General features: G+C 38.2%; 1 protein-coding gene across 1 annotated transcript; it reads left to right on the top strand.

The window, feature by feature from the left end:
• The first annotated feature begins 18,424 nt into the window (after nucleotides 1-18,424).
• Nucleotides 18,425-21,742, top strand: LOC149843903 (uncharacterized). The gene is made up of 2 exons (XM_090000987.1): nucleotides 18,425-20,658; nucleotides 21,215-21,742. The coding sequence occupies exon 1, from the start codon at nucleotides 18,425-18,427 to the stop codon at nucleotides 20,333-20,335; it is 1,911 nt and encodes a 636-aa protein (XP_089857113.1). The 3' UTR covers nucleotides 20,336-20,658; nucleotides 21,215-21,742.
• Nucleotides 21,743-23,591: the final 1,849 nt, after the last annotated feature.

Genomic DNA, 23,591 nt, shown 5'->3' with positions numbered 1-23,591 from the left:
TAAAATCATGCTCAGCATGATCTCCGAACTCCAACAAAGCAGTCCTAGATATCAACAACTAAGTGAGTGTGTGAACAATAAAGTGTTACATTCAATAAATTAAATAACATGTGATGCACTTGCATCACTTACTCACCACGGATATTTACCCGATTTGCATTGTTTTTGTCACTTACTTACCACGGGTGGCGGGGCACAAGGGAGTTCCGTTGAGAAATCTGCACAAAAAAATGATGTTTTAAAATGAAGTCACCATGAAAAAAAACTCACTCTAAACAAATGATTTATAAAAAGGACACGCCTAGTAATAAACTAATTGGTTGGCCATATATGGTTAGAAAAAAAAAGGTTAAAATATTTATCTCTTATTCCAATAACAAAAGAACGTAAGAGTGGATATTAACAATGAAGGAAAATGAGTAATTCTATACACCAAGTGGCTATTGAATTTTATCATGGATAAGCAGGCACTACAATGTAATAATCTAAAAGTTGAGCTAGTTTTTTCAAACAGAGTGCACAGGCTTTTGTAATTTATTCAAATAAAATAAAAAATTTTGATTTAAAGTCCTAACCAAATTAACTAAAAATCCTTAATTAAAAAAAATTATGATTCAAATCCCTAATCATAGAAAATAAAAATAAAAGCTCTAATCAAATCCAAGAAAACCCTAATCAAATTAACTATAAAATGCCCTAATTTTTAAATTTTGATTCAAAGCCCTAATAAAACAAAATCAAATAAAAAACCCTAATTAAATTAACTACAAATAGCCTTAATTTAAGAAATTTGATTCAATTGCCTAATAAATGAAAATCAAAATAAAAAATCCTAATCAATGAAAATCAAAGAAAACTAAACAATGAAAATAAAATAAAAAACCTAATTTCTGAAAAAAGAAAAAGAAGAGCAAGACGGCAGGGGGTTGACCCCCTGCCGGACATCAAAAGGGGTTGACCCCCTGCCGAACACGGCGGGGGGTCGACCCCCGGCCAGACATGGCGGGGGGTCGACCCCCCCCCCCCCCCCCCCGGCCGGACACGGCAGGGGGTCGACCTCCGGTCGGACACGGCAGGGGGTCGACCACCTACCGGGGTCGACCGCCTGGCAGAGTCGACCCCCTGCCGGAAAACGCAGGGGGTCGACCCCCAATCCATTTCACGGTGAAATACCTGCGGTTGCTCTGGGCAGCGGCGGCGGCAGCGGAAGGTTGACGAAGATCGACTTCCGGCGAACGGTGGGGGCCGACAGAGAGGTCGACAGGATGTATAGGGCGGCCGAAGGAAGAGGGTGGCAGGAGGGAGAGGGCGGCGGGCGGGAGCAGCGAATGGAGAAAGGAAAAAGAGGGCTGGGATTAGGGGTAATGCGACATTTAGCGACGGCTTAGCGACGGATTAATTCCGTCGCTAAGCCATCGTAATTCAAAAAATGAAAAGGCGACAGAAAATATTCCGTTGCCTAGGCCGTCGCTATGTTGCGACGGAATTTTAGCCATCGCAATTCCGTCGCTAACTGCCGTATTTATTGCGACAAAATATTCTCTCGCACAATCCGTCGCTACTTAGCGACGGATTTTGCGAGGGAATATAATCTGTCGCTAGTTTCGTAAAATTCTACAAATATAGCGACGAATTCATTTCTCTCGTTAATCCGTCGCTAAGTAGCGACAATATAACTCCGTCACTAAATTCCGTCGCTAATCAACTGTTTTTTTGTAGTGTTTTCAAATTATCATGATATTTTGCTTTTAATATCATTTTATGAATTTGTATTGATATTATCGCTATATTTTCAAAATATCGCCCATATCTGTGATTGTAACTTTAACATGACTTCTAAATACTAAAACCAGTGAAAATGCTCATAAACTTTTTCTTTTTTTCTTTTTTATGATGAAGTTCCTTGCCGAAGCAGGTAATCTCCAATAGGGTAGCACCCACACCCAACGAGAGACCAAACCCAAAACGAAGAGGTCAACACCTTTTCTCCAAGCTTGCTACCACTTGAGCGACCCCAAGCGAGTGTGAAAAATGTTGATAAACTTGTACCTTTGTTTTGGGAGCAAGGAAACCTAAGAGCTTGTTTGGTGGCCCGTCCTCAATATAATTTGGGACGGTGTGACCAAAAATCACGGTGGGGCTACCAAGCATTAGGCGCGACCAACGTGGCGGATGAGCCACCAAACAAACTCCAGATAACCAGCTGTTTGGAGTCTTTGAGATCTGAGCTCTAAAAATGCCAACCATCCTTCCCCATCAACGAGAAATGCCAAAATCATCCTCATTTAAACTCTTCAATGGACCATCATGGAAAGGCAAAGAGAATCATGAGTACTAAGCCTATTATATTTTGATGGCAACAGAAGGTCACAGAACCAGTTCCAATGACTTCTAAAGTAATATGGCTCATGATACCTCACATAAAAAGATAGTTAACACTCGCCTGCTGATCTTTTATATCATGCAACCAAAATTACCTCATTACCGACCCTAAGTTTGGACCTCTTCTCTTCGTCTTCACCTTGAGCTTCCTTGTGCCTCTCACTGTTGTATTTCAATTTGTAGAACATGATTCAATTAATAGTTGAAGACTACTCGATCTGAGTCAAGAATAGTGAGAGTTTTCACTACTTAGATTTAATCAAGCCAGTTATCTAACAATAATAACCACAATACTACACCACTTTGTTCTTTTAAAGAATTATTGTCAAGTTTTTCACATCTGGAGAAAGGCATGATCTCAATAAAATAAAGTCCAAGACTAGCACTACAACAAACCAGTGGATTAGCGACGACCTAAATCCGTCGCTAATCAGATTAGCGACGAATATCTTTCATCACGAATTTTTCGACGTTAATAAGCGACAACATATATCTGTCATCCGTTCCGTCGCTAAGTAGCGACATACTGCATCTATCGCCAGTTCCGTCGCTAAGTTGCCACGGAATAACGAATGACAACTTCTGTCGCAAGGCCGTTGTTACTAAACGACGACTTCGGTTTGGCGACGGATTTACCGTCGTCGCTAACTTCAACGGTAATAATAAATAGCGACAGATATATTCGTCGCTAATCAGTCACAAACAAGGAAAAAATAAAAAAAAATATTTGAAAATTAAATATCAAGAAAAAATTTCTCGTGCAACAATTTATATTTCATGTAAATAAAAAACAGAGTACACATAAAAATACATATAAAAGGAAACTAAAACAATTAATCGTTCCACTTTAAAATTCGCAAGTTTTAATTATTTACAATTCAACATTTACATTTTCGAAACAAAAAGAAAGTAGAACAAATTCAACACATTAATCTAATCATCGTCAAGATTTTGTGTGTCTTCTTATTCATTGCCTTGATCTGTCCCTTCAGCTCCACTACGTTGATTATCGCCAGCAACCTACACAAGAAAAGAAAGGTCAGTATTGATAAACAAAATATATTGAAATAAATTCTACACTATATGTGATTCTATCATGAATGATATATGTTCTAAGGCAGTAAAAACACTTTATATGTCATTATATCATGCTCATATGTGTTCTAAGGCAGTCAAAAACTCTATATGTGATTCTACCATGCTCATATGTGCTCTAAGGCAGGCAAAAAGTTATATATGTGATTTTATCATGCTCATATGTGTTCTAAGGCAGTCAAAAAACCGAATATGTGATTATAGCATGCTCATATGTGTTCTAAGGCAGTCAAAAAAACGTTATATGTGATTCTATCATGCTCATATGTGATCTAAGGCAGGCAAAAAACTTTATATGTGATTCTATCATGCTCATATGTGTTCTAAGGCAGTAAAAAAACTGAATATGTGATTATATCATGCTCATATGTGTTCTAAGACAGTCAAAAACTCTATATGTGATTCTACCATACTCATATGTGCTTTAAGGCAGACAAAAAGTTGTATATGTGATTTTATCATGCTCATATGTGTTCTAAGGCAGTCAAAAAACCGAATATGTGATTATAGCATGCTTATATGTGTTCTAAGACAGTCAAAAAAACTTTATATGTGATTCTATTATGCTCATATGTACTCTAAGGCAGGCAAAAAACTTTATATGTGATTCTATCATGCTCATATGTGTTTTAAGGCAGTAAAAAAACTGAATATGTGATTATATCATGCTCATATGTGTTCTAAGGCAGTCAGAAAAACTCTATATGTGATTCTACCATGCTCATATGTTCTCTAAGGCAGGAAAAAGCTATATATGTGATTTTGTCATGCTCATATGTGTTCTAAGGCAGTCAAAAAACTGAATATGTGATTATATCATGCTCATATGTGTTCTAAGACAGTAAAAAAAACTGTATATATGATTCTATCATGCTCATATGTGCTCTAAGGCAGACAAAAACTTTATATGTGATTCTATCATGCTCGTATGTATTCTAAGGCAGTCAAAAAATTATATGTGTGATTATATCATAATCATATGTGTTCTAAGGCAGTCAGAAAAACTCTATATGTGATTCTTTTATGCTCATATATGCTCTAAGGCAGGCAAAAAGCTGTATATGTGATTCTATCATGCTCATATGTGTTCTAAGGCAATCAAAAAACTGAATATGTGATTATAGCATGCTCATATGTGTTCTAAGGCAGTCAGAAAAACTCTATATGTGATTCTACCATGCTCATATGTGCTCTAAGGCAGGCAAAAAGCTGTATATGTAATTTTATCATGCAAATATGTGTTCTAAGGCAGTCAAAAAACCGAATATGTGATTATAGCATGCTCATATATGTTCTAAGGCAGTCAAAAAAACTTTATATGTGATTCTATCATGCTCATATGTGCTCTAAGGCAGGCAAAAAACTTTATATGTGATTCTATCATGCTCATATGTGTTCTAAGGCAGTAAAAAAACTGAATATGTGATTATATCATGCTCATATGTGTTCTAAGGCAGTCAGAAAAACTCTATATGTGATTCTACCATGCTCATATGTGCTCTAAGGCAGGAAAAAGCTGTATATGTGATTATGTCATGCTCATATGTGTTCTAAGGCAGTCAAAAAACTGTATGTGTGATTATATCATGCTCATATGTGTTCTAAAGTAGTAAAAAAAACTCTATATGTGATTCTACCATGCTCATATGTGCTCTAAGGCAGGAAAAAGTTGTATATGTGATTCTGTCATGCTCATATGTGTTCTAAGGCAGTCAAAAAACTGAATATGTGAGTATATCATACTCATATGTTTTCTAAGGCAGTCAAAAAAACTGTATATGTGATTCTATCATGCTTATATGTGCTCTAAGGCAGTCAAAAACTTTATATGTGATTCTATCATGCTCATATGTGTTCTAAGGCAGGCAAAAAACTTTATATGTGATTATATCATGCTCATATGTGTTCTAAAGCAGTAAAAAAACTCTATATGTGATTCTACCATGCTCATATGTGCTCTAAAGCAATAAAAAGCTGTATATGTGATTCTATCATGCTCGTGCTGTATATGTGTTCAAAGGCAGTAAAAATATTATATTGAAATAAATTATATTCAATGCGCCTAAGTTAAGACAATCAAAGTTATATGAAATCTAACGACATGCAATATATCACATGAAACTTTCATACATGAGAGACACCTGCAATCGAAGTTCCCCTCTTCAGCAAAAAACTGTTGAACTCAGCTCGGAGAACGTCGACGATGGTTTTGTGGAAGTAGTCACGCATTGTGTCCTTAACGATCTGGCGTACATCATCACCAGAAAAAATAGGATGCTTGGAGCTTATATCGACTGAAGAAGTCTGTGAGCCGTGACTGGAGGAAGCAACGACAGATGAGGTGTTCATATTACTCCCAAACCCGAACACACGACCCTTTTTGGGTTCACCTGCTGCAGGATCAAATGATGAATGCTGAGTAGAGTCATCGCCATATCGCTCTATCATATGTTGCTCATATGCCTCCTACAAAATAATGTTTACAGTATGCATTAATAATTAAGAATTATAATGTTTATGATAACTTGTATATTACAATGATTATTAATAGAATAAATACATATCGTTGTCATTCTTGCTTTCTCTGATACAAAGTCTCCCGTGGTCTTCCGTTTATGTGTTTCAACAAACACATCCTTATATGGTACAATGCCTCATTTTTCTGCTTCCTGCGAAGTTAAATGATACAAGATTTAGTTAATAGGTTTGCAACAATATTTATAAAATTGATAATATATATATTGATGAGTTATCATTTTCTCCAGGTGACTCCCTAAAGTCTTATATCCACCTGTGTGTAGATGGGCTTCAGGTATTTTTGCTCGATTTTATGCCACCTTCGCAGAGCAAATTCAGAATGCATCCCCCGCCCACTTGTCGCACATTCCCTCCCAATAATCTCTCATGATAGTAATAGGGACATGACCCTTTCACTATAGTGGAGCATCTATTCCGCCAGATGTTTTTTTTGTTGCAGTCTTTATATTGTGCAATATGTCTGCAAATTGATTGACAGTCACCCTCTGCCACACCTTCCTTGCATCATGTTCCTCCACCGTAGTCGCGAAGCGATTCGAAGCCTATATATATTTTCAAAAAGTTAGTAGACATGACTATAAAAAAAAATTAAACATAAAATACATTAATTATGACAAACAACTGTATACCATGAATGAGGACCACAATCTGTCTATCATCTCTTTTGGATACTCTTTTCATTGAGCGATCGGTCCTGGTAGATGTTGAAGAAGTTAATTCCTAATCTCGTGTACTACTTCTTGTGGCTCAAACCTCGTGCTGCACATGAATTGGTACACAGTAAATATCAATATAAAATATTTATAAGATATGCAATAAGTGATAACGAAATACTTACGGTCGATTATCGATATACACTATTCGAATGAGTCTTCTTGTGCCAGACTGAGAAGACTCTGCATCCTGTGTTGGATTCTGACTTGTATGATCAACTGGTGTAGGTGGGTCATGTATAGGCGAAACATCATCTGTAAAAAAATACGTTAAAAATTCTCAGAATGCACATTTCAACTAATCAAGCATCCAATTAGTTAAATGATATACCTATCACAGGAGCCCGTGAAGGTGAATGTTGGGCCTGGCTACTACTGGATGAACAACCACTGTAAGCTCTACAAACCATATTCTAAAAAATAAAAAATCTCATACAATGCATTCAAATAATTTGCATCAAGTATTACAATACATTCAAATAATTCAAATCATTGGAATACTTGCAATTCATTTACATCATTGCAATACATCCATATCATTCACATCAAGTATTGCAATACATTCAAATCATTCGCATCAAGTATTATAATACATTCAAATAATTCAAATCATTCACATCAAGTATTGCAATACATTCAAATCATTCGCATCAAGTATTACAATACATTCAAATAATTCAAATATAAGAACATTAAGTATTGCAATACAACCCATTCATTCGCATCAAGTATTACAGTACATTCAAATAATTCAAATCATTCACATCGAGTATTGCAATACATTCAAATAGAGGTTTGTATTACAAGATTTTGCTCACTAGCTTGAGAATTCTTCCTTATCACTTGTTTGACTTTCATATTCTTCTTCTTCTTTTTCTTCTTCTTTTTCTTCATTGTTTTCCCATCCACTTGGTATATCATTTGGATCACATTCTTCTATGAATGTTTCATCAACCAATGAAGATATGACATGCATATCATGCTCGTGACCATAAAAGAAGTCATAGATATCATCTGATTGATAGTAATCATTGTCTTCAGCTAACTTGTCTTCTTGTAACTGATCATACTCAGGGTATAGTTTGGATTTCACCTTGCAAACTTCCCACCATTCATTTCTATCTGACTTTTTTGTACTCGGATATGAAGTATAATAAACTTGTTGAGCTTGCGAGGCTAATATGAATGGTTCATATGTTCCAAACATTGATTTATGATTCACCTCCACAATGCCTGAGGCTTTGTCGAGTCTTGTTGCAGTTGGATCAAACCAATGACACTTGAATAAAGTTACCCTATTATTTATGCCTAAGTAAGTCAACTCTATTATTTCCTCTATAACACAGTAATAATCATGTTCATTTTCACCGTAGCTGCTATGGAATCTATAACCATTTACGATGTACCCTTTGTAACAATGCACAACTTTGGTGGGACCATTTTCTAAATCACATATTACTTGATCTTTAATATCACCATGGCAGACCGAAACACAAACATAAACAATGATTGTGATCACGACCAATTAAGTAACTTAGTGTTGTTTACAAGTACACAATTTATGTTAGCGTCCTTACCAACTGTTTCAACCACTCCACAAACTTAGTTTCATATTCTTTTTGTACTTCTGCATCAGTGAGATGTGGAACTTCTCTTCGCAACTCCAGATCAAATTGTCTGCAAACCACAAATACTTATATTACTGAACCATGTATGCACGTATAGAACATAAAAGGATTTATAATTGTGTTGCGTCTACATATACTTACTCGAAGTATGAGTCGATCACTGAGCAATTAAAAAGAATATAGATATGTGATGCGTCTTGCTCTCGATCTGTTAAGAGTCTTAATCGATAACTACCAAATGCATGCCCAAGCTCAAGTGGTTGAAATATCAATAACTTGTCAGCTACAGTTACTTGTTCTCCATCATCGTTACGAGACGGGCATGTGTAACGTGTTGGAATGTGAGGTTCAAAGTACATAGATGAGAAATTTGAAATCTCTTCTAAAGTGTACGTCTCACAAATAGAGCCTTCTACTCTTGCTTTATTACGAACCCTTTTTTTGAGGTCAAACATGCATCTGTCAAAAATATACATTTCAAATTTGAAATATCTTTCATTGAAGAAACAAATATAAGAAAACATATACCTTTCAAATGGGTACATCCATCGATATTGCACATGGCCATCAACCCTTAGTTCATATGGCAAATGTATGATCAAATGTTCCATAACATCGAAAAATGCTGACGAAAAAATCTTTTCTAGCAGACAAACAGTGGTGATGACAGAGTCCTCGAGATTCTTTACATCAGATACTACAACTTCCGATGCGCACAATGTTCTAAAAAATCCACTCAACTCAGACAATACCCCCCATATAGGTTTGTCTAACATATCATGAAATATTAGGGGTATCAATCATTGCATAAAGATATGACAATTATGGCTTTTCAACCTATATAACTGTCCATCATCAATCTTCACAGCTCGAGCAATATTAGAGACATATCCATCTGAAAATCTCAACTGTCTCAACCATTGATATACATGCTTTATTTGATCAGGTTCAAGCACGTACTTTGCCTTTGGTTTCAGTACTTTGCCATTATACTCTTTGAGTTTCAATTCTGATATTTTACATATTACTTTTAAATCCATACGGTCCTTCAGATTATCCTTCATTTTCCCTTTAACATTCATTACTGCATTGAACACATTATCAAACACATTTTTCTCCACATGCATCACATCCAAATTATGTCGTATCAATAGGGTTGACCAATATGGTAGTTTCAAAAAAATAGATTTCTTTGTCCAATTGTGATCCTTCCCAAATCCAAGGAAGGGTGTCGGACTGCGGGCATCTGTTAATACACCTGGAAAGTATCACAATCTTCTTAAAATCTCTATGCCAGACAATCTTGTGGATGAACCTTCCATTTCAGTTGTGCCTGCTCTAAACACATTTCTTTGTCGTCAGAACGGATGGTTGCTGAGTAGAAATCAACGATGACACTCAAACCAGCAAGACTTCCTTCCATGCATCAATCTAAAAGCTTTGGTATCCTCTATGCAGAACAGACATGCCAACCTCCCATGTGTGCTTCAACCAGATAACATACCATATGCAGGGAAGTCACTGATTGTCCATAGAACAACGACATTCATATTGAATTTTTGTTTTTTGTGGGCATCATACATGGTAACACCGTCATCCCATAGTACTTTTAGTTCATCAATCAATGGTCTTAAATATACATCAAGATTTTGGTCAGGTGAGGTCGGACCAGGGATCAACAAAGACAAAAAAAGATTTGGACGCTTCATACACAAGCTTGGTGGAAGGTTGTATAGAGTTACAAATACTAGCCAACATGAATATGAAGTTGATTTACCCCCAAATGGATTAAATCCATCTGTACATAGACCGAGTCTAACATTTCTCGCTTCCATTGCGAAGTTCTGATGAATACAATCAAAGTGCTTCCAAGCTTCAACGTCAACAGGATGTATGATCTTGTCTTCATCGTGTCAAACTTTATTTCCATACCATCTCATGTGTTTAGCTGTCCTTGAAGACATATACAATTGTTGCAATTTAGGAGTGATAGAAAAGTAGCAGAGCGACTTATATGAAACTTCTTTTGATCTCGTGCTACCATTGCCTCTTGTCTTTGGCTTAAACCGATGATGCCCACATGACGGGCATGATATGTTGTTTTCGTGATCCTTGAAATATAACATGCAGTGATTTGGACAAGCATCAATCTTTTTATACCCCATACCTAAAGCATTGACCATAACTTTTGCACGATAAAAATTTTGTGACAATTTCTCATCTTTGGGCAACATACTCTTCACAATCATGTACAAACGGTCAAAACATGATTGACTCAAATTATACTCGGACTTCAAATTCATTAGTTGAAGAACTGCAGACAAGATAGTGTGACTCTCACAACCGTTCCAAAGTGGCTCATCAGCATCTCTTAGTAAATCATAAAATCTACTAGCTGCATTTTTGATGATTCTTCATCTACTGCAGTTCTTACATCACTAGGACTAATAGCAGAACCCAGTTCTGTTCCTCCGGCATCAAATATCAAGTCCATATATGGATTATCGTGCACCATATTCACTCGTGCATCAAAATTGTTTCTAAATTCTTTTCCATGGAACATCCAATTCTGATAATCACTCACAAAACCTTTCCTGTATAGGTGATGTCTAACGCCATGAGGTTCTACAAATCGATTATTCTTACAAATCTTGCAGGGACACCTAATCCGACCTTTGAGATCCATTGTACTGACACTTGTCGTTGAAAATTCAATAAAACTTTCAACACCATCCATATATTCATGCGATAACTCATTGTCAACTATCCTACGGTATATTTATTCACGGTTTGCAGTCATTTTGTCGTATGATGTTACGAATAGTATCCTAACCAGTTAAAAGAGAACCATCAGAATGCTATGATGAAGAAAATATCAAATTTATCATGCAATATATGATGTCATACAATCACAAGAATTATGCTGCATGCATTAATAACTTAATATTTTCATGTGCAAACTATTCATGACACGATACATTCATTTGAAACATGCTTTCATTATACAATTTAACATGAAAATCATAATCAAATTGAAAGTAACTACATGCAAGCATGGATACAATCACATAAAACATTGCAATACATCAAAATCATTCATATCAAACAAATGTCAAACATGTACCTGCAGCAAACACACTTCGATATCCCGTTAATTACTACCATGCCTAACATGAAATCCGTACTCCAAAAATAAGAACACTTTTATTCTCATACATTAAAATCATGCTCAACATGATCTCGAAACACCAACAAAGGAGTCCTAGATATCAACAACTAAGTGAGTGCGTGAACAGTAAAGTGTTACATCCAATAAATTAAATAACATGTGATGCGCTTGCATCACTTACTCACCACGTGTATTTACCCGATTTGCATTATTTTTGTCACATACTTACCATGGGTGGCAGGGCACAAGCGAGTTTCGTTGAGAAATCTGCAAGAGACACTGTGTTAAAATGAAGTCACCACCTGCCGAAAAAAAACCGACGCAAGGTCGCCCTCTTGACGAAAAAGCAGGGGGTTGGGGGGCAACCCCCTGCCCGAATAAAAAAACGGCAGGAGGGCGTCCCCCTACTGAATAAAAAAATGAGGCATGAGAGCGACCCCTATAAAAAAAAAAAAAAACGAGGCAGGGGTCGCCCCCTTGCCGAAAAAAAGAGGCACAGGGGTGACCCTCTGCTCGAATAAAAAAATGAGGCAGGGGGCGACCCCCTGCCGAAAAAAAAATGAGGCACAGGGGAGACCCTCTGCCCGAATAAAAAACGATGTAGGGGGCGACCCCCTGCCGAAAAAAAAAATGAGGCAGGGGGTCGACCCCTGCCTGAATAAAATAAAGAGGCAGGGGGTCCACACCTCCTGTCGGGAAAAACAAAATGTGGCAGGGGTCGCCCCCTGCCGAAAAAAAAAATGAGGCAGGAGGGTCGACCCACTGCCGGAAAAACCAAAATGCGATAGGGGGCAACCCCCTGCCGAAAAAAATAGAACGTGGCAGGGGGTTGCCCCCCTGCCGAAAAAAACCAAATGCGGCAGGGGGCGACCCCCTATTGGAAAAAATAAAACGAACACGGCAGGGGGCGACCTCTGCCGAAAAAAATAAAACGAGGCAGGGGGTCGCCCCCTGCCGAAAAAAACCAAATGCGGCAGGGGGCGACCCCCTGTCGGAAAAAATAAAACGAACGCGGCACGGGGCGACCCCCTGCCGAAAAAAATAGAACGCGGCAGGGGGCGACCCCCCTGTCGAAAAAAAAAGAAGGGGCAGGCGGGGTGCGACGGGCGACCCCCTGCCTGAAAAAAAATAGAAGGGGCGGCGAGGGGCGACCCCTTTGCGGGGGAAAAAAGAAAATTTTACCTGCGGCTGGCGGCAGAACGGGGGGTGATGGGCGACGGACCGCTGAGCGACGGGCCGGGCGGAATGAGGGGCAACGGGGCGACGGGCCGGGGACTGCGTTGGGGGGGCGGAGGAAGGCGTCGGGCCGGGCTGAACGAGGGGCGACGGGCCGGGGAATGCGCCGGCTGACGGAGGAAGGCGTTCGGTGGCGGGGCGACGGGCCGAGCGGCGGAGGAAGGCGTCGAGCAGCAGAGGGCGGCGTCAGGAGGGTGAGAGAGAGGAACCAAGAAAAGAGGGAAAAGGACTTTAATTAGGGATTTACGCAAAAATTAGCGACGGCTTTGGCGGCAGACTTATTCCGTCGCCAAGCCATCGTAAATTTACATGAGCCTTTAGCAACAAAATATTTTTGTTGCTGACGTCGTCGCTAGGTAGCGACAGAAATCTTCTGTCGTCAAATCCGTCGCCAATCGTCGCGTTTCTTGCGACAAAAACCGTATGTCGCTAATCCATCGCTACGTAGCGACGGACGGTTTTTGGTCGCTACATCCGTCAATATTACAAATCGTAGCGACGGATTAGATTCTCTCGCTAATCCGACGCAAAGTTGCGACAGAAAAAATACGTCGCTAATATCCGTCACTACGTCGCATTTTTCTTATAGTGTAGTAAATCAATGAAGACTAAACTAACCACCGAGGTGGTATCCCATGTTATAAGCGGGGTCCTGTGCCAAGCTGAAGGCCCAGGTTCGAATCCCTCTGCCACATGGGGTTTAAGAGTTATCTGGCAGGGGTCTGCCTAACCCCAATTTGCCTTTCAAAAGAAAATTGAAGACTAAAACTCAGTAAATTGGTAGGAAAACAGAATTTAAATCTTGGACTTGCAATTGATGACATGATAAATACATGGGGCTCCTCTACTCTTCAAAAAGGGTGGCTTTGAAATGGGGTGTTGGAAAGAGGCACATAGAATAACCACTTTTTGCAAAAAGAAGAAGAAGAAAATAAGAATACAAAACAAAGAGAAACCCCTTTTGTGAGGAGAATGATGTCTCCTTTGAGACAGAAAGACAAAGAGGAAGCTCAACAATAAAGAAAACAAAAGCAAATAAATAAACAATGTAGAACAATAAATGGCCTCCCTCTTTTGAGGCGGCCTCCAAATTTAAAAGGAAACAGACATTTTATGTCTCTAGAATACAGAGAATATTATTAGGATTATGTGATAGAAAAATAAATAAAAATGTTGGACATAAATATCCGTTATTAGTAACAACAATACATTTGGTTCTATCGAGCACAATTTAGAATGGAAAATTTTTCTTCTGGATTTTAGATATTGCAGACAACATATGTAATATCCATGACACTTTTAGTGTAACAGAGATTTTTTCACATTAGAAAGGGCTAGCTGTCTGTTTCATAATTCCCACCGATAAGAAAAGAGCATGAAAAAGACTTCCCATGCGTGAAAAAATGCTTATGTAAATCTATTCACAGGAAGGGTGGTGCGTATGGATTTCGTTTCCATGGAATGCCACTCAGCACGGATTGCAGCACAGAGCATCCTTCTGCGGTCCACAAACATACCCACAGTAAATGCATGGTCAATATGAAAAAAATCATGATGACTGTGGGTACTACAGAAAAATGGAGTTGGCATGTTTGTTTCACTTGCATATGAAAATGGAGGGTTTCTTAAGTAAACCTTCATTTTCATGTGTAAATTGCGCCAAACAGAAAATGGGGTTCTATTATTGATTTTGAATGCTGGACATACATACAAGCATTCAACTTCATCCATTAAGGTAGGCAAGAATTTAGAAGGTATCGTTTTCTTTTTGGAATTATATTTACTCCATGATAATGTCAATGTCGTCACAAAATTTATTTATTTATTTTAGTGAAATGTCGTAATAAAATTTTCAGACATCACTGATATTTGTTACTTAAGGGCCACTGCTTGGTGCATTGATAAAGTGTTCATGCTATCTGATGTAAACCCAAAACTGGATTTACAGAAAAATCTAATCTAGTATTGAACTTATCTAGAGAAAACGAAAAATATAATGAAAATTGAAGAAAATTAAATAAAAAAAAACATAAAATAACTGAAAATCAACAAATTTTGAAATCCAACTTTACAGTCTAGACTCTTAGATTTCTCAGCTATTTATAAATGATTTTTTGTAATCTTGATCATAAACCCAATTTTCAATCTTGATAAAGCTTATCTACGACAGTTTCCTAAATCTACTTAACTCCCTATTAAATATGGATCCATCATTTTGGACCCAATATCCAATTACAAACTAAACAAAATTGAAATAAAAAATTACATCCTAATGGACCCTTATGAACTCGGTTTTCTGCTCTGTTCCTACATCATTCTTCTTGGTTGGTTGGAAAAGACTTACTCTCAAGTCTGGTCCTGCTTGTGTTTCTTCCAATTTCTCTCAATTTTTTGCAAACCATATAGCTAATGCAATCTCCAAAATATGTGCATAGTAATCTGGTAGTTGCAAGATCCAATCCAGAAAAGATTCAAGAGTGATAAAATACAAATATTTGGTCCATAGGTTCTTGATTTAGGAGGGTGGCAAATGGGTCTGAGTATTATGTGGGTCAAGCTAGAAAGAGCCAAATAAAGATGTTTAGGGATCAAATTATGATTAATTGGATCCATGTTAATCTTCATTGGATCTAAATAAGTTTGGGTGGTTCTTGGGTCAAATGGTTAGGATAGTCTTTCAATACAAGCTGGTTTCAAGGCTAGTTTGGAAAGGAAGTAGGATTGAATGGGTCCAGGTGGGTTTGCCTTGTGATTGGAATGCGTTAGGTAGCAACTTAGGTCGATCTGAGTCAGATCAGATAGGTTTGGAGTGGTATTCCAGTAGGTGAGGCTAGTGACCTAATGAATTGGCTTTTCAGGTAGCTCTTACCAAACTTTGTGGCTATTCTTGTTAATGCAGGTACCTGTTCTTATTCTCAAACCTGGTTCTAAGGCCCAAAAATCCTTTTGATCATTGGATCTGACCCAAATTTGAGCATGGACCACCCAAAACCGAACCCATTACAAAACCCATAAAAATAATAATACATGCCGGGCCCACCAATTTGTGATGCCTTACATTTTCTAGATCAATGACATCAATGGCTGAAAAATGAACGGCTAAGTTTCATTCTTTTTTTTATATTTACATGGAGAAACCGCCCTCAGTATCAAAGACCTAACTAACCTCGCTGGCTCTGCCTGCAGGAACCAAGCTTCATTCAAAACATGAAACTTTAGGTTATTTTTGAGTGTTCAACTTGATGATGTGCATCATCCAAAGTGATTTGGACACTTTTTAGCCCACTTTTTTAGCCCAAGGTTCAGTAAAGGTGCCTTGACTGGTTGGGGCCAGGTATGCACCAGATAGAATTTGTTTAGTGGATTTAAATGATGGTGCCCCCATCCAATTAGTTATAATCAGGTTTTATTTTATTTTTTTATTTATAACCCAAAAAAACTGCACCTCACACAAAGACCTGGTCGCGCTGGCTCAACCTGCCATACCTACTATCGTCATGCGAGCAGCGTAAAACTTTGAGGCTAGGACCCTGCCCCTGGGGCCTATGCTACGCGTTGGCTTGCGCAGAGGGGCGACACCCATGGGAATCTAACCTTGACTATCCATCTAGCAGCCAAGACCCCACCCCAATAAGCCAACACCCCTTGGGACTCAGGTTTGATTTGATTTTGGAATTCTTGATTTTGTACATTCAACTCAGAATCAAACTCAAAATCCAAGTGACTAATCCGTTTACATGAAACAATACTACATCCAATTGGGGGAAACAGCTAATCGGCCTGGGTTTTGTAAAGGATTTTTGTATTTGAGTTCGGATCGACTGGGCTAAGTACCGCAAACATGTCATGATACCGGATTATTTGGACTGCAAGATCAAACCAGATCGTAGAACATGACCTGACAAGTAATGTTCAACCGATTGGGATTCATTTATCAACAGATATTTATAACTTATTTCAATAATCCTTTTAGTTTCCTTAGTGAACCAAACCTAAACATGGCTAGATTAATTGTTGGTGTTACTGCTTGTTAAAGTTTCATATCGAGAAGAATAAAAATGTGTTAGATGAAGATCCAAACCTGATTGAGTCAAGTGCAAGTATAAATCCAATAAAGCTAATACGTTAAACTGGACTTGGATATGGGCAAAGGGTCTGGTCTGATTATCACAGGCCCAAAGTCAGTCAGACTAGGTCCATTTATATCAGATGTGGATATATATAATACCCACATGCAAAGTTGATCCAGGCAAGAAGAGAATTGGAAGCATATGGTTCAATCAGCCATTCAAAACGGTAATGTTATATTTGATAAAAAGGATGCTAAAGGAACATGCTTTTTAGTTATTCAATTGATTATTTTTTGGATACTTTAATAATATAATTATATATTTATTATTGAGATATTAATCAAACTATTAAAATTGAATGCAATAACAAAAATAATATTTCAAATGTGTCATGAAATCGACTAAGATCCCGTGTTTAAAAATCAAATTTATAAATCACTAGATTATGTTTGCTGAAGTGTGAACCATTATTTTTGTATTTTTCTTCTTCTTCTTAAATCTCACCATATAGATATGTGATCTACATGATCAGTTTTATAAGGACCCGCTCTCAGATTGGTCTATTACGTTATGACGCATAAGCAAAATCTTTTAAGTCTAGAAAATCAACGGCTCAGAATTCTCGTAAATATTTGAGCATCTAAAAATAGGGATGGCATGGACCGGGGATGAAGGGTATGAAACGGGGATGGAGGCGGGGGTGGAGGATAAAATCCATCCCTGCTGCGGAGGCGGGGCGGGGGTGGACGTGCACTTTTCCCCGCCCCGCCCCGTCCCCGCCACGATCCCCGCCCCGCCTCATCCCCGTTTGGACCGGGGATGAAGGGTATGAAACGGGGATGGAGGCGGGGGTGGAGGATAAAATCCATCCCCGCCGCGGAGGCGGGGCAGGGGTGGAGGATAAAATTTTGAGGCGGGGCGGGGGTAGAAACCTTGTCCCCCGCCCCACCCCGCCTCACTGCCATCCCTATCTAAAAACATCTTCTTTTGTGAAGACTGCAAGATCCGACAATCGATTCCTAGCAAAAATGGACATAGTCGGATTTGTGTCAAACCTAAAATTTCTTTGCCTGACTAACAAATACACTATCGAAGTAAACTTACCCTAATCTTTAGCCAATATGCAATATTTTTCAAAATATCACCTATTTTTAAAAAATATCACGTTTTATCGTCATCTTAACGTGGTAAAAAAAGCTTTATAGTATTATCATATTTTTTTATATTTAGTATATAACATATATTTTTTTATGTGTGCCATTATTTTATGTCATTTTCTCGACAAAAACAAGTGTTTAAAATGTCACGAGATTTTACCTTGACGAGATTTTCCGAGAACGAGACATGCGATATTGTTTTCTTCCATACAATGAGGAGGGAAGTCTACTTTGCGCGTTTTCAACCGGTTAATAATGAATTTTAACTTTTTCTTCACCGCGCATGCCCTTGCTAGGGTTTTCGAACGACCGCCAAAGAAGGAGACGGAGAGCTCACTCCACTCCCCCTTCTCCTCCCGTTTTCCGGCATAGATTCCGGTACGTTTTTTGCATTTTCCGGTCTTTCTGAAATCCTGAAGTAACCGGAAATTCATTCATGCTGATTCCATGGTTTCGAGATTTGCAATTCCTCAAACGAATCGGACAAACCCTAGTCTTGCCAATACGGTTGAAACCCCTCTTTTCCGGAATCGGAATCACGCCGCTCAATCGTAGATTCGAGGCTGTTTACTGCTCTGATTCATTTGGAAATGGTGAAGCTTCGTCCGTCGATTCAATCAATTCGTCTCGGGACGACGATGGGTTCGGGTCCAGGGTTTGCGAGCTCGTCAGCAAGCAACATTGGTCGTCCTTCAAGAGGGAATTCGGAGAGATCGATCCGAAGGAATTCTTGGGTTCTTTGTTTGAGAAGAGGGTTGATGCGGGAATCACGTTCAAATACTTGAAATGGGCAGAGAGGGAAAATGGGGCGGTCTTCGATCTCGATTCCTACTGTAGAGTGTTTCAGTGTTTGGCTGAATCTAGGGAGTATGGGAAGGTTAGGGCAGCAATTCACATGATGGTCGGTGGGGGACTCGCGAATTCAGATTCGAATTCGGCCATCTTTCACAAGATCGTCGTCTCAAATGGTGGGAGAAGGGATCTTAGTGGGCTTGTAATCGATATGTTGGTTTATGAGTACGTCAAGAGCTCTAAGCTTTCTACGGCTTTGGACGCATTTAAAAGGTCGGGCGATTATGGATTTCAATTATCTGTGTTGTCGTGTAACGCGCTTTTGAATGCGTTGGTTGAGTCGAATGATATCCGGAGCGTAGAGAGTGTGTTTAAGGATGTGATTAGGAGAAGAATTAGTCCAAATCAGATCACTTTCAACATTGTGATCCATGGTTTGTGTAAGGTTGGGAAGTTGCAGAAGGCAATGGACCTGATTAATGACATGGAGTCGTGGGGTTGCTCGCCTTCTGCGGTCACGTATAATGAGATTATGGATGGCTATCGCAAAATGAGCAAAGTGGGGAAGATGCTCAAGGCTGAGGCTCTCCTGAAGGAGATGATTTCAAAGAAGATTTCGCCAACGGTGGTTACATATAATATTCTCATTGATGGGTACTGCAAGGATGATAATTGTTTCATGGCATTGCGGTTTCTGGAGGAAATAAAGAAGAAAAAGATGTTTCCCAATGTCATAACTTACAATTCATTGATCAACGGGCTCTGTGACGAAGGTGAAATTGAAGAAGCACTTAAGCTGGTTAAAGAAATGCAGGATCAAGGCATAGAACCCAATATAGTTACTTATAATTCTCTGATCAATGTGTACTGCAAGAAGGGAATGGTTGGGGAAGCTAGGAGATACATGGATCATATCATGGAAAGGAGTCTGGTCCCAAATATTTTAACATATAATATACTGATAGATGGATATGGAAAATTGGGGAAAATGAAGGATGCTTGTTCTGTACATAGTTTGATGTTAGAAAGAGGCATCACCCCTGGTATTTCAACATATAATTCTCTGATCACCGGATTCTGCAAAGCAAGCATGATGGAGGATGCTAGCAAACTATTAGATGAAATAGCAAAAAAGGATATAAGAGCTGATGTTGTGACTTATAATATACTGATTAAAGCATTATGTGAGCAAGGTGAGTCTAGAAAGGGAATCATGTTGTTGAAAGAGATGTTAGAAATAGGTTTGAATCCAAATCATGTGACGTACAATACTTTGATTGAGGGGTTCTGTAGGGAGGGAAATTTGAAAGGTGCTTTGAATTTGAGGACAAGAATGGAGAAGGAAGGGAAGCGAGCAAATGTGGTTACTTATAATGTCTTGATCAGGGTTCACTGCAAGAAAGGAAGACTAGAAGATGCAAATAGGCTTTTGAATGAGTTGCTCGAAAAAGGTCTGGTTCCAAATCACATAACGTATGATATCATCAAGGATGAAATGATGGAGAAAGGATTCATTCCAGATATTGATGGTCATATATACAGTTCCGTCTCCTAGTGGTAGATGTCCATGGCATGACGGAATTATGAATTTATACTGTTTTTCACTACAGATTTCAATTGTGCTGGATATCAGAGCCTGTCGACATGAGCATGCATGATAGGCAGAGTAAAATACTCAAATGTTTCCAGTGCCATTGGATGGATGTGAAAATGTGAGTCTTGAGCGTGTTCCTTTCAAGGATTGGCTGAGTTAATTATCTGAATGATGCCATGATGGCTTCATGCTGGGAAATTTTAACCCCCCATCAAAGTTTAGGCACATTGCCCAAAGTGTCTTCAGAAAGTGCGTAGTCAAAGCATTCCTCCCCTTGTGAAAATGTAAGTTAGTAGGTGGATTTGCACTCTTTTTTTCTACCTATGTTAGAATTCATTATATAATATAAGTGTAGGTATTAGCAACTTTAACATCAACATGGTCTTGTTAAACTTTAAAAGGAATGGTTCCTGTACCAAACAGGAGGCAATCCAAGGTGTTGCTACATTTCTGCCTATAAGCTGTAGTATGTGCTTGAATGTATTCATTTATTTATGATCCAGATAGAAGGTATCATCACTCTAGTAGATTATTATTACAAAAGAAATGTCAATATAACTAAACTGCAGAACTGGAAAGCTAATGACAGGGTTTCTAACTTTCCTGAGTTTCGGTTTTGTGAAAATTCATTTGGAAATTGTACTTTTGTTTATGTACATTTTTTTCCAGCCTCTAATAGATGTTGGAAGTGTAGATATCAGAAAAAAATTATGATCTTTGAAAATCTTCTACATGTAGAACCATAGTGGTTACTTGCGGCAGAAAGCCATTTTCGGAATTTTTTAAGGGCTTCTATTTTTCTTGCCATGTTCTAATTCAGCTATTTGCATGTTCCTTAAGGTGAAAATCCAGCAATATAAGCCATCATGAACCAACCGTGTGAAGGAAAGAGAACAAGGGACTTGTGAGTAATGGGAGAAGCACGTATTTATTGGAAAGAACATCCTATGCCATCTTTTCTCAATGCTCCTTTCTATGCATTTCTCTGGTTCTCCACGTTCATGACCCACTGTTATACCTACCCCATCATCTGCCTTTTTCCAACTCACATATGAGTACTGGCTGATAGAGGGGAGATAGTTGAGCAGTACGGAGGGAGAGTGCTGAAGGGAAAACCTGAAGGTTCAGTTGTCAGATCATGTGAGGTTCAGTGATAGAAGTACAGAAGAACTTTGGCGCAATAAGAAACATTGGTGCGCTTGCTGTGCCATAGCATTTTAGTCAAGTAACAGAGTCTAAAGCAGGAAATTTCAGCTTCATTTTTGCATTGATACAACAGAAGGTGTTCCATGTTGTTTCTGAAGGAGAAAGTCTGTCCTATTGGAACACAATATACTTCACCTGTATATAATTTTTTTTAACTTTCAAGCACTAATACATTTAGGCAACAGTGACTTACTTGGTCATGTGTTTCTCCGTTTTCACATGTTGGTTACATAATTTGCATTATGCATAGCCTACAACTAATTGTGCATGCAGGCACGCACACAAACATTAGGCATATAAGGCGTATTGCTTATGTTTTTATTTGGGGACTTGTATTCAACACGGAGAGGAATGCCAACTCATACTGCTAGTCCTGTAAATGTCTAATAATCTATACTGTACCAACTTAGGCCAAATTAAGATCCTGTATTGCTTGGAAGCTCCTCTTGAGCTTGGTAGCTTCAAGCCTCAAGTTGCTAGGGCCTAATTGTGTCTGCAACCCTGTTGCTTGTTCAGCTCATACCATTTTCCAATCTGTGAGTTGCATGGTCCTCATATGGAAAATGGGCTTTTAGGACCAGTCTTGCTAGAGTGAACCACCAGCTCATGGTTGAATCTTCTCCCTTGAATAATCTTTTGATTTGCATTTCCATCATGGAACTTGTCGCCACTACTAGATCTTGCCCATGTAATTTCATACTTTTTTCACTGGTGTGGTCAAATACGATGAGATTTTGCTTTTGATAAAATGAAAAACAGGTCTTTCTATTTTTTACCAATTTTCTTGTAAATCATATAGCTCTCCCTTCAGTTATTACTTATTTCCTTTTGTTTTGTTTTGTATTTTTTTTTGCAGCAAAATATTTGCCCAATGGACTCTTTACCGTAATTGACCATAATTTGTAAAAATGATGACAATGGCAGGTTATTGGATCCAACTGCATTTTGCACGTTACTATTTTTCTTCAATCCTAGTTATAATATCAAACCGAACCATTTTAAATGGGCAGTTGGCAGTTTTTTTATGTCGTTATGTGTTATTATGGCTGCTTTTAAGGGGTATTTAGATGCACCCACTTATCCGCAAAAGCAGCATAGTTTGGGAAATTGCATTGTAGTCCATAATGCAAATTCTCAACGTCATACATTTCTAGGATTGGTATGAAACTCATTTCCAAAACCATAAACAAAAGTATCAAATGTTTAAGAAACTGGCCATCTTACATAGAATCACTTTTTATTACATTATAAATGTGTATCAAGTTCATTGTTATTATCATCATTGAGTACAAAAAGCAATTTCATTTTATAAAGATATTATTTTTACTAATAGTAGTAAATATTATAATTTGTAAAACAATTATTATACGATTATGATTGATTTACATATTATGATTGACCATTTTAATTTGTAGGTATACAACAACAACAACTACGCCTTCATCCCAAAACAACTGGTCAGCGATATGAACCAAAAAATAAAATCATTCTGGGTCTTTCACATGAATCTTTCTCCTCTAATCATTTCTATCCAATGCCATGTCCTCGGCAAGGTTCAAAGCATTCATATCCTTTAGTATTATCTCCATCTAAGTCTTCCTATGCCTACCCGACCTCTTTTAACTAATATATTTTCTCATTTATCCATCCTTAATTTATAGGTATCTTTATAAAAATATATTCTTAGTATCAACCTTTGAAAATCGTACCAAATCTATCAATGTATATTAAAAACCCGTATTAATATTGTTTGAAAGCATTTCAACAAGCGTTCTTCCAAATAAAGATGTACCTGAAACTTTTTAAGCCCTTTAATAGCAGTAACAGTATCGCATACCCGTACCGGTTTATGTGTGTTTCATAATGAGGAAAGCAGAGCGTAGACAAACCCCTTTTAATTTCCACAATTTAACCGGTTTTCGTGCTCTAAAACAATAAGATGTTTCCACAAAAGTCAAAACCACTCCCAAATAGAGCCTAAAAAAATCCTCTGCTCTACCACACAAAAGAG

Source organism: Nuphar pumila, chromosome 3 (assembly GCF_984573655.1).
Source record: "Nuphar pumila chromosome 3, dmNupPumi1.hap1.1, whole genome shotgun sequence".
Taxonomy (NCBI): Eukaryota; Viridiplantae; Streptophyta; class Magnoliopsida; order Nymphaeales; family Nymphaeaceae; genus Nuphar; species Nuphar pumila.
This window is presented reverse-complemented; position numbering and strand designations above follow the sequence as displayed.